The sequence below is a fragment of the Pygocentrus nattereri genome, chromosome 2, assembly GCF_015220715.1.
Source record: "Pygocentrus nattereri isolate fPygNat1 chromosome 2, fPygNat1.pri, whole genome shotgun sequence".
NCBI classification, from domain to species: domain Eukaryota; kingdom Metazoa; phylum Chordata; class Actinopteri; order Characiformes; family Serrasalmidae; genus Pygocentrus; species Pygocentrus nattereri.
Genome location: NC_051212.1, coordinates 8,958,614 through 8,975,580, shown reverse-complemented (window position 1 = coordinate 8,975,580; position 16,967 = coordinate 8,958,614). Strand labels below are relative to the sequence as shown.

The following is a 16,967-nucleotide window of genomic DNA, read 5'->3' as shown; positions in this document are numbered from 1 at the left end:
CCAGCGGGAGCCATCTCTGCTCTTCAAGACCGTTTTGAGCAAACTGCACGGGGCATGTTTAGGGAGGCTGTCACTGACAGGGACTCTGTTAACTTGGAAGAATATACAGCATCAGTGACTGGCTATATCAGCAAGTGCATTGATGCTACTGCATCCAAGAACACCACCACACACAAAAATCAGAAGCCGTGAATGACTGCTGAGGTGCACACAACTCAGGAAGGGTACCTTGGCTGGTAGATGGGTCAGTAACAGTAGTAGATTTGCTCAATAACAAAGCCAGCATAGTAGCATGGCACACTCAAATCTTTAAGCTGAGAGGAATTCCAGTGCGCGACTGCACAACTGCTAGGTTGCAGGCTTTCTGCTGCAACTCACCCAAGCAAAGGCCTCATTTAAAAGCTTTTCACCATTCAAAGGTCCCCAGTGGAGAAGGTGAAAAAGAAAGTGAGAACCAGACCAGACACCATTTAAACCAGAAAACGACAGACTTATTTTCTTCAAAACCCCAAACAAGTCAAGGTGACAAGCATTTGCCGAAACAACAGACTGCTAATGATGACAAAAACGAATTAAACCTAAAAATGAAAGAAACAAAAAGACAAACTCTCTACCTTACACAGGAGAAAAAAAAGGGTACCCAAAACAAAGTGGCACCCATCCCCTATTTTTCCAATGTTCACAAGAGTTTCACAAAATATGACAAAGCTTTTACAAACTTTCAGACTTTACACACATAGTGAAGCTAAGAGTGTTTGAAAAGTGATGGGTTGATGAACAGGTGTCCTTCCAGGTTGTGTCAAAGGGGAAAGAGCTGTGAACGTCTCCCGATGGCCAATCATGTACCTGCACATAAGACACTGATGGAAAAACACACGAAATGGATACAACAGATAAAAAGTAGTGTGATTACACCTGGGGTTCGTAACAGGGCAAAATACAAAAAAGGACAAAAATGGAAACACTCAGTAGCTCTACTGGGAGAAGCAATACTTGCAAAGTACTAGTCTAAAGCCTGGGCTCATAAACAAGTCATAAGAACGTGCATAGATTTTTAATATAAAAATCTGTGTGTGTGTGTGTGTGTGTGTGTCCAGTATTCATAAAAGATGTTACTTTCAAAATTGTTTTCTTTGTAGTTTTCCTCAAATGATTTCCACAATGATGAGCAGGAATGTCACTGAAGAAGGTACATCACTACCAGTGGTTTTGAAAGCACTGCAACTGAAAGCAGTGCTGTTGGCCTATCCACTTCTGGCACAGCAGAACGTCAGCCAGCAGAGCTGCAATGCCTGAAAGTTGCTGTTGGTAAATTTATTTGTTCATTTTTTGGTAGAAATGTGTCTAACTTTTTTCCCCAGCATGGAAGAGGGCCAAAGTTTCACAAAGAGCAGTAGTGCTGTACAGAATGGGATTAATACATGAAAAAGAAACTGAACCACCACTGAAGTTTAGAATGGACATAAGAGAGGACACAGAAGACCAGGAGGGAAGAATAATCAGCTTTTATAAGGTCCCTAAAGTAGACTGGTCCAGGGCTGCAAACTGGAAGGTAAATTGAACTTTCAGATGATTTGTTCTTAAATTGCCATTAAATTTCCTTACTTTGAAACTATATGATCAATTGTCGGCTTGTGCAAAACGTTATCGACAATTTGTGTTTTGAGCTACTTTTTTTTTTATCCCACAAACGGGGAAATTCCACCGCCACATTTAATCCATCCGTGAAGGGGAACGCCACATGCACACACACTAGGGGGTAGTGAGCGCACTTGCCCGGAGCAGTGGGCAGCCCTATCCACGGCGCCCGTGGAGCAATTGGGGGTTAGGTGTGTTGCTCAAGGACACCTCAGTCATGGACTGTCAGCACTGAGGTTTGAACCAGCAACCTTCCAGCCACAGGGCTAGTTCCCTAACCTCCAGCCTACAGATGCCCACTATTATTAGTATATTATATATACTGGGGCAGTATCCCTGTTTGTGGGATTAATAAAGTATCACTTAATGCAAAAAGCATTCATACTGTTGGTGGGAGAAACTGGAGCAAGCAAAACCACTTTTATCAACAGCATAATAAATTACATACGAGGCGTGAAGATTGATGATGATCTGTGGTTTGAGATCACAGAAGACTTTAATCTTCTAAAAGAATTTAATCAACCTGAACTTCAAACAGCAGATCGGGCAAAAACTCAAACATCTGAAATCACAGTTTAAAGGTTTTTCACCAGGAGAACCCAGTCTCTGTTACCATCATTGATACTCCAGGTTATGGAGACACCATTGGAGCAGAATATGACATACGGATGGCTAAACATTTGTGGAAACTGCTTAAAGACGACAGTGGAGTGTAAGAAATTGTTGTTTCTGGTACAGACAGCATTACATTTTTGGTGCAGTTCTGCCCCTATTGCTAAAGACATAAAGGATAATGTTGTGATTTTTACCACAAACTCAGGTGGAGGAACCCCAACAAATGTTTTTAATGCCATCAAGAAAGCAAGTATCCTTAGCAGGAAAGAAAATAGAACTGATCCTGTTTATTTCTTATTTGAGCTCTGCCAAGCTGAAAAACGAATCACAACATATTAGAGTGTATGAGTATGCTTGGCAGCTCACAAAGGAAATTTTAAAGGACTTCTTCTCATCTTTGAAAGGCCAGATCAAAAGCTTAGAGAAGACTGAAAGAGATCTGACCAAGAACAATCAAAAAAGCCTGCTTTTCTAATCTGCAAGAACTCACTGAGTTCAAGAAGCTCACATATAAAGAACTGACTCAGATTCAGGTAGTTCTCAAAGAAAACCAGGAAAAGATTCAGACAAAGGATATCTTTCTAGTACATAACTTAGTAAGTAAGTAAGTATTCACTGGTAAAGCACACTTATCCCAATGTGCTGTACAAATGGATACGATTAAAAGAACCTAAATATATATAACAAAACAAGATCCATTACAATCACTTCACTGAATCAAAGGCTAATCGTTAAAAAAAGTTTTTAATGTAGACTAAAAAGCATCAGTACAGGGTGCAGACCTAATGTCCAGAGGTAGACTGTTCCACATTCTAGGCTCCGAAACAGCAAAGGCCCAGTCAGCTTTGAGTTTCAGTCAAGACTGTCGCACAGCCAGTGGAAACTGATCTGATGACATCAGGGACCTGAAGAAAGGATAGGGTTTGGGGAAATCTCCTATACAAGACTGTGCAAATCTATTTAGTGACTTAATCACAAATAAAATAACTTTGAATAGAATCCTGTACTATACAAAGAACTAATGTAGGGATGCCAAGATGACATGCAGGTTTCCAGTCGCATCTTGGCATGTCTGACTGATGTCTCTTCATGGATGAAGCTCAAACCTAGCAAGACTGAGCTGCTATTCATCCCTGCAACTACAGGTCCTCATCTTGATCTTACCATCTCATTCAAGAACTCTCTGATTGTTCCATTTGAAGAGGCAAGAAGTCTTGGTGTGATTCTAGATGGCCAGTTATCGTCCTCAGCTTGTACAGCGAACCTGACTTGGTCATGCAAGTTACTCCTTTACAAGGATTCAACCCTTTCTCACTCAAGAGGCCACCCAGGAGCTTGTTCGTTCTCTTGTAATCTCAAGTCTTGACTAATGCAACTCACTCTTTGTTGGTCTTCCTATCGAGGTATTCAATCCCCTGCAACTCATCCACAATGCAACAGCACAGCTCATCTTCATTCTTCCATAGTTAACTTGTGTGACTCCACTGCTGCATTCCCTTCATTGGCTTCCTCTAGCTGCCCGCATCAGATTTAAAACCCTGAGGCCTACAAAGCCAAGAATGGACCAGTCCCTCCCTACCTGATGGCACTGGACAAAATCAGAACTGTACCTCGAGTACTTCGAACTTCAAGAAAAGCTTAACTTAACCAGACATCTTTCAAAATGTGTGGAAGACAATCATCAAGCCTTTTCTCTATTCTGGCACCCAGGTGGTGGAACGAACTCCCACTGGCTGTCCGAACAGCAGAGTCTCTTGTGGTCTTCAAACGCAGACTGAAGACACATTTCTTTTTACAGCACTTAAATGAGCACTCAGTAAGTATTCATTGTAATGTATTGTACTGCACTTAATGAAAGGTATTGCACTGTGCCGTGTTTAACTCTTTTCTCTAGGTATCAACACAGGCTTTTGTAATTCTGCCAGTGTCTGAGCTCAGGATTCACTTTCTGTCTTACCTATGTGTTTCTAGCAAAAATACTTTCTTGACATTGACAACAAAGCACATTTTGTAAGTTGCTCTGGATAAGAGTATCTGCTAAATGCTGTAAAGGTCAATGTAAAATGTAAATGTAAGGTCCAGCAAAACCAGAATAGCACACTCTCTTGTGTCAACACCAAACAGCAGGTCATTAGTCACCTTTAAGAGGGCAGACAGTAGTAGGGTTTAGAACCAGAATGAAAATGTTCAAAAACAAAGCTCTTCATTTTTAGTGAAATGATCCTGCAGTTGTGAAAGCACAATTTTCTCCAGTACCTTAGAGAGAAACGGTAGTTTTGAAAGTGGTCAAAATTTAGAACAAAAGTATAGTAGAGTTAAGGTTGTGCTTTGAGGCTGGACAGCAGCATGCTTACAACAAGCAGGAACAGTGCCAGGAAGAGACGATGGGGAGGTATTCATTATGAGTAATAGACAGGGGCCTACTATGTCAAACATTTCTTTCAAAAGTGGAGTTGGGATGATGTCACCGGGAGAGGATGTAGACTCCTAGTGAAAAATCTCAAAAAATGAAAAGGAGATGGGCTCAAAGAGACTAAAACTGTTGGCGCACCCCAAATTTAGAGGGGTGTCATTGGTGGTAGAAAGTGCTGAAAATCCACACAAATTCTAGAGGACTCACCAGGGTAAAAATTGGTGGATTGATAGCAGAATTGATGGTTTTAAATAATTCTCTGGGTTTACTGCAACATATTTATCATCATCAACATCATCACAGATCATGAGAAGAAACAAAACATTTTGGGATAGTGGTCGGGATAGTGTAGTGGTTAATACCTCTGCCTTCTACACTGTAGACTGGGGTTCAATCCTCACCTGGGCATACACTATATCAATAAGAGTCCTTGGGCAAAACTCCCAACGCTGCCTTGGCCTACCTATGTAAAATGATCAAATTGTAAGTTGCTCTGGATAAGAGCAAATGCCATAAATGTAACTTTTGTATTTCAGAAGGGTAGACAGGTTATTTCTATCTACAGCACTAAGCTAGTGTATAAAATGTATATAATGTGTAAAATTACACATGAATCTATTTAATACGTAATATAACTAATGAAATTTAATTAGTTCCACTATTTGTTCATTTTAGATATGGCTACATAAATCATTATATATGCTTTGTCAACATACTTGGACAGTACATCTGATTCTGATTCTGAAATTGAAGGAAAAAACACAAATGCCAATTGTAGGAATAAAACAAACTGGGAACACAACTAGGCAACATAACATACATAGTATGGAAACTAGGAGTGAGAGGAGGTGACAAACAAGGAACACTGGAACACATATTATAGTATTAAGTATGCAGCAGTGAACATGTTATATAACAAAATATTACTTATTTTTAAAGCGTCCAGTCTTAGGATTGATGAAGCTTTAAAGAAGTGCACCCAGTGCCACTGAGGCAAAGCACTGCTCTTATGAAACATCACACGTTATCTGAATGCTCATGGCATCCCCTTGTGGAGGATTTAGGTAGTTCTATGAGGTGCTCAACATCTAAAAACTTACAAAAAGAATTGTAAAAGTAGGCATTTGAGAATTTACTGAAGTAACTAGATTTGAAGGTTCTACACAGGTTCTAAACATCTGTATAAGCTGATTCTTTAGTACTGGGAACCACAGCAAACTGCAACTTGATTCTGACTAGAATTTTGGGCATTTTAAATTTCATTGCTCTTTAGCAGTTTTAGCACAGGCTAAGTCTAATGGAATTTGTAACACATAAATCATTACTCCCAAAATGCAGAGGAACAACCAAAAAAACTTTTGTTAGTAGTTTAAACACCTGCGTTTTCCTGTTTATATAGTTGAACCAAAATATTGAGTAAAGTTGTATTTTAGGAACCTCAACTAAATCAAAAAGAGACAGTTCTATCATCTGAGCAATCAACTCCACATGGATTGAGAGTAGTCCCAGTTGGAGTTCCCGCCCCCGCCCCCATGAGACTATGCAGGGGTAGGCACATCACGAGATGAGTCCATGCCCACATAACCCAAGCCCTCCACGCCACAAAGGCCAATACTTGGCTGGCTGGATGTCACTTATATCGGCCCCCCTCTCCAAATATCCAGACATGTGAATTGTTACTCAACGGCCACAAGATTCCAATAAGATTCTAGTTTCCTGTGTGCAGGGAGACATGAGACAGGGTCCCACGGTCCCCCTGGGTAGGAAATGGAATAAAACAGTGGCCTCTATCAACTGGGTTTGTCCATGACCTCCAACTCCCCTTCCTAGTCAGATGGGACTATCCGGGTTTAGAAGGGACTGCTCAGTAATATGGTGGCCGAGAAAACCCAACGTGCAGCAAATTAAAAAGGGGCTGCAAAGTCGGAAAACATATCCATGCACTACATTTTACAAACACACTGCAAATTCAAACATGCTGTACAAATTCAGAACACACTTTAATCAAAATGACAACAAGCACTACATTCAACAAATACACTGCAAATTCAGGGACGTGAAGCAAACACAGAAAACAAATGCAACCTTAGAAACGAATCTGATAACAACACAATGGAAATGAGCCATAATACAATGGAAGTGTTTCCGGAGGACACTAAAAGTGATGGACCCAATGAAAAATACAACAAAAGAGATCCAGAACTGTTGAGAAGCTGAAATTCAAGAATGGGAAAACATTATACTTTAAAAACTTAAAACTTGGTCTCCTCAGTTCCCAAACACTTACAGAGTTTTGTTAAAAGAAGAGGTGATGAAACACAGTGGTAAACATACCCCTATATATTGTGGCGTGGTGGAGGAGGGAGAGACAGTGAACCGATCCATTTTGACAGAAAAAAGGCTCTTTTAATTCGATGCCTTAGCAACGTGGACCTCTCCCCCACACAGCACACGAGGGAATGGCATCAACAACAATACAACACACACACACGGCAGGTGACAACTTATACAGTACAACTACATAAACCGATAAGGGAGGACTCAAGCTACATAACACACATAACTAATAAATACATGCGCCAACATTACACATAACAGGAACCAATACCGGAGCCGCAGGGGCTCATGGGAAGTAGCACCGTCCCCCTTTGGGCCGACGCTACAATATATATTGCATACAAATTATGGTGTTATGATCACTCTTAAAAAATTAGACCACTGAACATCTTCAGTCCACCGGCTCGCTCATTAGGTGGCAGTAATGCACTTTTAGCTTGTGTGCAAACGTCAGAAAGAGAAGAAGCAGAAGTCGCAGGTGGGAACTGAGCCAGCATTGTAAACCAAACTGCAGCCGAATTAGCTGAACGGTTTGTGTCAGGTCATCAGAAAGTGCTCAGCGACCTCCTCAATCCTCTGAAGATGGTCAATCAGTGCTGCGTGCTGAGGTGCCCGAGCAAAGCCAAGCGCACCACCAAGCGCTTCCACAGGTTCCCCAAAGACCTGGACATCTGCAGGCTGTGGCTCTCAGTCATAAAGCACCGACTGGCCTCGGAGAACATAAACAGAGACAGTGTGAAGAACCTGCGGGTGTGCAGCGACCACTTCTTACCGGAGGATTACAGAGAAAGATCCCTGAATAACTCGCTCAACGCTTCAGCCGTGCCTTCGGTTTTTCCGTGGAGTTTGACGCTACCTCCTCAGACCAGTGAGGCAGGGGTAAGTACAATAGTGAGCCAGGGAGTTATGCAGCTGTGTGCTGGAAACAAGTCATTCAACCACTGCACCTTTGAGCTGTGCCACATGCCTTGTGTCCATTTGTATTGACAACAGTGTGTCATACAGTGTCAGAAACCACATTAGCAAGTCTAATAGAGATCATTTATCAGCTAAAAGTGGTTTGAGACGAGTGTGTGATGATTTAGGTCTGCAGTCTGCTGAGTGCTCATTGCTGAGTGAGCTTTTATTACTTGTTGGCTGCATTAGCCTCATGGATCCAGTGCTAAAGAAGCAAACGTCAGACGCCAAATGTGCACTGTACATTTAAATGAGTTCATTTTATTTAACCCTCCTGTTATGTTGTGGGCCAGGCTGACGCATTTCAAAGTTAGAAAGGAATATGTAAATGCAAAATGAATCATTTAACTTGTTTGCAACCTCCATGCATGTTTGTATTACCCACATAATGCCAATATGTTCCTATAGTCCTACCAACATTATGCATCTGTGCTGTCAGAGGCTGAAAAGATGAGCAGTATGAGCAGTAAAATGACAGGCAACCCAGGACGCCCCGAAACACATCCTTGATCAGGGTTAGTAAAGTAGAGGAGTAGTGTCTGAAAGTGAAGATGATGATGAGATCAGTAATATGAGGTGATCAAATGAGGCTAGGTTGCCTGAAACAGCCAAATCATTGTAAAAGATGTCGATTACAGATTACAGAAGAAATAGTAAGTTACTAGACTCCATCCATCCTCCACCGCTTATCCGAGTCGTGGGAGGCAGCAGCCTAAGCAAAGAGGCCCAGGCCTCCCTCTCCTCCGCCACCTCCTCCAGCTCTTCCGGAGGGATGCCAAGGTGTTCCCAAGACAGTCGAGAGATATAATCCCTCCAACGTGTCCTGGGCCTTCCCTGGGTTCTCTTCCCTGTCAGACATGTCTGGACCACCTCCCTAGGGAGGCGTCCAGAGGCCATGCTTACCAGATACCCGAACCACCTCAACTGGCTTCTCTCAACGTGGAGGAGCAGCGGCTCTATCCCGAGCCTCTCCCGAATCGCCGAGCTTCTCACCCTATCTCTAAGGGAGAACCCGGCGACCCTGTGGAGAAAGCTCATTTTGGCCGCTTGTATCCACGATCTCGTTCTTTCGGTCACTAAGTTGCTAGAATCGTATTATTAATTTTAACAAGTTAGTCAAACAAAAAATTAAGTTACTTTAATTATTACATTTACATTGTGAGTTCACAGATGTGTTGCATTTCACAGAAGCCATGAGTTTGGTTTGAATTTCAATATGACTGTGATATCCCAGCAATAACAAAATAACAATGTTATTAATGTCATTTAATAAAAAGTATTAATAACATGAGTAATTTCAGTGTTTCACCTGTAAGGATTCAGGTTGGGGCCCTTCAGATCTTTTTTTCAAGTACCTTAGGTTCTGCCTTGATGGAGACTAAATAGCATTGCCTTAGTAAAACTTTTCCAGATCACCTCTCTGTAATTGAGGCCGTGGCAAAGAGTTAACTTCATTCAGTAAAGTTTACGTGAACTCTTCTACATATTAAATATACTAAATATGTCATGATGGAGGTTGTATGACCGATTATGTCCAGTAATATAACAGGGTTATGTTACCATGACTGGTAATTGTTATAACAGGTTTGATGAGTGCATAAGTGCACTTAGGAAAAATGATCATATGACATGAGCTGTCATGACATCAAACATTATAGCATCTCTTATGGCACTTACTGATAATGGTAAGATGGGACTGTTCTATCACCGTAAAAGTTTCTCATGACAACTCTTGATGGCATATGAAAACTCCCATAACATGTTCATGGCATGGTTATGTAGCTGGGTTCAAGTAAATTGTTCCTCATTATTATTTGATCTTAAAAGGTGGGAAACCATCATTAGGGGCAGCACAGTGGCGTGGTGAGTAGCGCTGTTGCCTCCCAGCGAGGAGGGCCTGGGTTAAATTCCCCGGCCGGGTGACCAGGTTCCTCTCTGTGTGGAGTTTGCATGTTCTGCCCGTGTCTGCGTGAGTTTCCTCCCACAGTCAAAAGACATGCAGTCAGGCCAATTGGACATGTTAAATTACCCCTGGGTGTGAGTGTGTCTGAGAAAATGTGATGTATGTGTAACTATCCAGGGCCTCTGACATTATGTCTTACTTTTATCCTCACAGGTCCAGGACTGTAGCCCAAAAGATGAGCCAGGTCCAGCCTTTAGAGTGCCCCAACCTGATCATAAATTCCCACGTGCCGATCAACAGCATTCAACATCAGCATCATCTTGCACCGTCTTGGGTCGGCGAACGAGGAGTGAAGTAAAACGACAGAAGGTGGTTGATATTTTGATGATAGATTTTAGGGGTAGCTGAGGAAATGTAATCATAGATGTCCAGTTGTTAGACACAGATTATTTCACAAATGAAGTTTGTCTTCTCCTGAGATTTATTTAAACTGAATTGGAGATGAGAAATGCCAAGACCAATGGCCACTGCACATTTTATTTATTTTTAAAACAGTGTGCAATACCTAATATAATTCTTGATTTTAAAGGTGTTTTCCGAAAAAGAAAATACACCTACTCCACTCTCAACATGTTCCGAGGTGGAAGAGAAATCATGGGGTAAAGGTAAATAAATTTGGTTGTCAGTGTCTTGCCAGATCCAGACAGGCTAATGGAATGTACTAATGGAAGTTTTTTAGGCTTAGTATACTTCTTCAGAACAGCTTGTTAAACTTTGCCTGAAACATCGAGCACTGCGATCATTTTGTTTGGTCAGAACAGTTGAGACGGCGGAGCATGGATGGGGTATACATACATAGAGCTGGGACCATTTGGCGCTTTATTAATAATAAATATTGGCTTTTTTTTGTTTGTTTTTTCTCCCCCCTTTTCCCCTCTGATTTGTATAAATACGCTTCCTGTTCTCTGATCCATTATCTGAAACTCCAGCCCTGGTTTTACTTGAGCCATGTCATGAGTAAAACACTGGAGCACTAGTTGTCACACCAATAAAATGATATCTGTAATATTTTTTTGTTGTTGTATTATAGACAAATATTTACACGTTGTTGCTAGGCTTTGTTTACCCCTCCTGGCACACATGAAAAGCAGACTAAATATTTTGAATGTTGAACTGTAAAAAAAATGGGTTTAAATAATTAATATGTCAATATTTGATGCTAATTTTGTCCTGAATTGTTTTTTCCCTCATCTTCCCAGCTATATATATGTGCTTTAGATTACTGTGAATTACAGTAACAGCTGAGGATGCTGCTGACACTGTGTTGGTGGCTCACTGTGTTGCATGATAGCGCAGTTACAGTCTACAACATTATAATTAGATGAAGTTACATTTTATTCCCCAGCAGTCAAGAGCCTTCAGACGTATCAAGGGACATTTTTAAGTAAGTCATGCATTTTGCAGGGTTTTTTTTTTTTTGTTTAGTTTGATCTGAAACATTTTTGTCATACATATTAAGTCATTTGAAATACGCAAATGAACAAAAGTATGTTTACTTCTCCTTATTTTCAGGGGCAGTGAGGTGCTTGTGAGCACACAGCGCTTGCTGGAGCTCTTCCAGTACTGCTCGCTCTGTCAGATCGAGAGCTGCATTACCATTGAGGGCAATGAGAGGCAGTTTTCAATTACCCAGGACTGCCAGAGCTGTGGCTTTCACAGACAGTGGACGAGTCACCCCACTCCTGCTGACGAACCTGTGGAGGCCATAAATACACAGCACAAACACCCTGAGGAGGCCATCCATGAAGAACACACAGAACAAGGAGAGGTCCTTCAGAAAGAGCATGAGGATGATGATGTAGCATCATCCCCAAAGGTAGGACGCACAGCAGAACTTGGGGACAGGGAGGCGAACGAGGTATGTATTTATAAACTCATTTGTCCAGTAAAATAACATATGTGCAGATATTTCTTTGTAAGAGTGGCATCTTCAGTGGACCAGAAGTAACATTAAAAACTACAAGGAGAGCAAATTACTACTGTAGTTTAAAAAAAAACTCTAGAATGGAAACTTAAACAGAGAAGAAAAAATGTTTTATCTTTAATGCATTTTTATGTAGCACTTTGTTTTCTGCAATTCTGTTGGTCAATTCATCATGAGGAGTGAGATGAAGGTGCCATCTATGTCCTGCAGGTTGAGGTTCAGATTGCGTCATCCGATGATGAGGGTGCTGAACAGGACTGTGAGCAGAATGATGAATCTTATTCTTCAAGTACTGAGGAGGAAACAAGTGAGCTGGAAGAAGTGGAGGAAAAAGGAAAGAGGAAGTCTAAGAAGCAGGACAGTTCGGATGAGTGGGAACCACATTTAGATGAAGTAGCTTCAGACTCTGATGTATCTGTGGGTGAAGATGGCAGTTTAATAGAGGATGGTCAAGGTAAGGTTGTGATGTGGTGCACAGTCTGCAGGACTGACGCTACGCTCTCTTGTTCCCTCCATCGCCACAAAAAAGTGTTCGCCTGTGCCCAGTGCGGCGCTGATGACAACGTCGAGACCCATAGTTTTGAAAAACTACTTGTTCACTTTGATGACTTTCCCAGCTTTCAGAAACATGCTGAAAAGGAACATGGAGCCAAGCCCTTCCGTAAGCTCTGCCAGGAATGCGGCAAACTTATTTTAGCAGAGCCCAAATCCAGCGGTTGTAAAGATCATGTGTGTGAACACAAGACCAAACCTATCGTCTGTCCAGAGTGTGGGAAAAGATTCCTTACCGAGGTTGGCCTGAAGGGACACTGCAGTAGACTTCATAAGGACGCCGACCACCCGTGCAAATACTGTTTGAAGCTCTTCACGAACAGGCCATCAAAGCTGGAGCATGAGCAGACCCATCCGAAGGAAAAACAGCCATACAGCTGTCCAGACTGTCCAGAGAGGTTCGACAACATTCACAAACGCAACAGCCACCTGAAGCTCCATAGAGGTCCGTATAAGTATGCCTGTAACACTTGTGGGAAGCGCTTCAGGGACATCATTATGCTGAAGAGGCATAAGCTCATTCACTCTGGAGAAAAGCCCTTCAGATGCCAGGTGTGCGATCGTTCTTTCAACCAAATGAGTAATCTCAGCTCTCATATGCGCCTCCACACTGGGGAGAAGCCCTTCATGTGTGAGCAGTGTGGAGAGTGTTTCAATCACAACGTCAGCCTGAAGAACCACCTGATGCGGTATCATCATGCAGTTTTGTCTCAGACAGAGACACAAAGTGCCAATGTGATCCAGAGAACAGTGCACAGGGAATAGTTTTGAACAGTGGTTGCCTTGATGAAGGCACAAAGTGGACCAGTAAAATATGTAGCTATGATGTAGTTTCGTTCATGTTCTCTTTAAGTTCTCTGCGAATTCAATGATGCCTTTTAGCTGGAACAACAACCAGGGAGTCATAAACACTAAAGTGAATAGGGGCACATCATTCAGCCAAACACATAAAAAGAGACTGAATTATATTAATCAGACTGAGAAGTACAGTGCTGGGTGAAATTTTTGATATGCTTGATAAAGATAAAGAAGAAAGTCTATGAAACAATTTCATTAGGTGCTTATTGTGTTTGGTTTCTTGAATATTTGCAGTGCAAGATTAAGCTGTTTAAAAGAAAAAAATATAAAATATTATCTCCGGGTACCAGTTATTCTAAATTCCTCTGCCCAGTTGGCTATTTCACAACACAGGAGACACAAAAGTAATTGCCCCATAGTAATGGCCCTGATGTCTCCAATTTATATCTATGTATCTGTTATGTATCTATGAAGAATTTCAGGCTGTGTATCCAAAACAGCAACATCCTCACAACAGGTTGGCTAAATCTTGCATCTGAAGAATGCTTTATGTTGGAAAAGGTGATTAGTGCATGGAGTAAAATATACTAATAAGTCATAGCTAATGTTGTGGCTTACTCTCTAGTTATTCTTCAGGGAATTTCAGTTTAAATAAATTTTCCCAAAAGATATTTAAAACATTTGATATCTCTAAGCACTTAAGCAGCTGCCTGACCTGTGGCAGCCCTGAAAATGCTGGTTTGTTCTGTGGGTGGTTGTCGAATCTGTACATGTATTGTCTAACTGACTGTTAGACTGTTATCAAACCTAATTTGAAGAAGAAATGCTTGTGTAGGCTTATTTAAGCTTTACTCTTGACTGTACACAGTTCCTTGTGATGGAAATAAATTTCCATACCATGATTCTCTAATCACTTCAAGGACCTTATGTAAAAACAAAGTACATATAATTATTAGTCATTATTTTAATAAGAACCTATGGTTAACACATGTACGTTCATTTACCACTATGGACAAAACATAATTCAAATGTAAATATGCTTTTTAATTTTTTTTTAAAGATCACCCTGTTTATGGAAAGTGTTGAGCACAATGTAATTTGCCAATCTCAGTTTATTGTGCGTCATAGCATCTCAATGCCTGTAAGTTTGGCTCTTGGACTTGGACTCTGTTTAAAAATATTCCACAAAAGCAACAATGGCAGAGCTCACAATGTGGATGGCAAGGGTTTGCATTCTGTACAACTGGGGTCCAGTTTTAGTAGATGATTACTCAAATTTCATCTTCTATGCCAAATCTCAAGAAGTTGATTGGACTTCATGTGTAATTTAGTTAATCTGGCTTTTCTTTTGTATTTTTAGGTGATTACAAATGCATTTGTCTGTCCAGCCAAAACCACAAAACTTCTTTGATGCTTTTTTAATTCTAAATAAACTTTGATAACAGAAAATAGGTTTCCTGTTCTTTAGCTAAATTATGCATTGGGTTACCAGTTTATCAACTACATCTCTCTAGTAGGTTACTAGTCTTACTGTTATTAATATATTATGACTCCTTTGGCCTTCAAAACGCCCTGAATTTGCATTGTGTGTGCCGACTCTGCAGCCACTGAGCCTTGAAGTGCCCAAGCAGCTATCAGATGTGGCATTCCACTCCAAGTATGGCTTTTCCTGCTCTTGCCTGCAGTCTTGGCCGTCTTCACCCACAGCGCAGACTTGATTAAACCCTAGCAATCTACCCAAATCGCCTCTGTCTCCTGCCATTCTTGTTAATCAGGCTTTTCTCTAGCAAGCATGGGCCAAAAATGATGGAAGTGAGATTACATTAAGTCACAATGCCGTTGGCCAGGATCTTCAGCAGCTTTGCCTCTCTCCACCATTCTGCACAGCTTGCATCCTTCACCATGCTCCTCAGCTGGCATCCTGTCGTTTCCTTGCGTTCCTGCTGAGTCAACTCCTGTCACTTCTTTCCATCCCTTCTCCAAGACTTCTGTAACATGGAGCTACAACTTATAGCTTGTGCCCATAACTCAGAGTTTATTGAAACGGATACAGAGATAATTAAATGAGAGGGAAGAATCACTTTTTTTTATACATGGACAGGAGAAATGCACTTTCCCTTTAAGCCTCTGTCGTGTGGTTAAACCTTTTAAACAGAGCATGTATTTATCCTAATAGCTAGTAATTAAAGTAAGTATCCTAAGACGAAACATTGCCTCCAATGCCTTGAGCTTGAAGGCCATTGTTGATCTTGATTGCCAGTGGGATGCTTTGATGGATATTTAGGGCAAGACGAAACATGTCAGTCTGATTATCTCAGTGATGAATTATTGCTGACCTGCTTGGGACTTCTCCTGCAGCCAGGTAGAGTCTGGTAGAGTACATCTGCGATCCTTGCTTTGGTAGATTTTATATATAGTTCTTGTCTGAAGAATGTCTTGACTAAAGCAGTGCTGAAGAAAGGCTTCACAGTTGCAGAACTGCACACTCATTCGGAGGAATCAAGAGCACCACAGAACTAACTGCAGGCATAGTCTCTGTGCTCACCTGAAAGACCAGCTTTGACTGAAGCATGCTAGTTTGGTAGCTGTTAGTATTTTGTCATTAGCAAATTAAGATTTTTAGTTAAATCATTCCTGTAATTCCCATAGTAATGTTATTCATTTGGATGAAAACCTGTGCTGCTTTGAGAAATAAGAAATCATAGCTTGCACAGTCTGTAATATATAGAAGACCACAGTACCTTTTAGACTTCGGTGATTTTTAGACTTACATTAAAGACTGAACTTTGTGTTTTGAAGCAGCCAAAAAAACGTAGTTTGTTAAATTGATAGCAATTTATTTCTGGATTTAAAAATATGAAAACTGGTCCTACTCTACTTGAAAAATAATACATCAAAAATTCTTCTAAATTAGTCAGACTAGGTTGTCTTAGCAGCCCTGAAAATGTGCCTTTCTAATAGATTTGGACAGACAGTGATAGGAATCTGAAGGGCAATGTACACTGCAGTGATAATGCACATGTAGTACCCCTAGTATCGTGTTAGTTGGTATAAGTCAACATCTATGTGGAAGTGCACAACTCTGGTCCTGGAGGGCCGGTGTCTGTCACAGATTGGTGGTTCGCCTGCTCGAACACACTCACTAAACCTTGCAATTAAAAGATGAGTGTAATAACATGTGCTTGAGCAGGTAAATTACCAAACTATGCTTGACACCGGCACTAGGACCAGAGTTGTGCACTCCTGATCTACAGGCTTTATTTTATTCTGACTAACCTTCACACCGCCCACGTCCATTGTTTTCCTTAATTGTTTGTCCTGCAAGATAGCAGACTTTAAACAAAATTAGCGTCTTGACATTGATAAAGGGCTGTGAATCATTATCCTTGGCCTGGTTCCTCCCAAGGTTCGCCTGGTTCCTCCCAAGGTTTCTTCCTCAGTTCTGAGGGACTTTTTCCTTGCCACTATTGCCCCTGGCTTGCCCACCGGGGGGTTTCTGTACATTCTTACAGTCCTGTTGAAACTTTGTCTTTTCCGAAATTCTGTAAAGCTGCTTTGTGACAACATCCGTTGTAAAAAGCGCTATACAAATAAATTTTATTTGATTTGATTCCGTTCTAAACGAGTAGGTAGGACAAAGTGTTTCTGTCTGAGATGATTTGCAGTGACGTGCTCATTCATCTCCACCTACAAGGCACAGCATAAGTACAGTATAAGTAGGCTTGAACTGAACTACAAATGTAGGCTTATTTCTATAGACAAGCTGATAT

The 16,967-nt window shown here is 41.2% G+C and overlaps 1 protein-coding gene across 1 annotated transcript; it reads left to right on the top strand.

Moving 5' to 3' along the window:
- The first annotated feature begins 7,585 nt into the window (after window positions 1–7,585).
- LOC108413148 (zinc finger and SCAN domain-containing protein 21-like) lies at window positions 7,586–14,646 on the top strand. Its single transcript, XM_037533661.1, has 6 exons — window positions 7,586–7,882; window positions 10,077–10,197; window positions 10,453–10,522; window positions 11,272–11,307; window positions 11,436–11,781; window positions 12,058–14,646. The coding sequence occupies exons 1-6, from the start codon at window positions 7,586–7,588 to the stop codon at window positions 13,162–13,164; spliced, it is 1,977 nt and encodes a 658-aa protein (XP_037389558.1). The 3' UTR covers window positions 13,165–14,646.
- The last annotated feature ends 2,321 nt before the right edge of the window (window positions 14,647–16,967 follow it).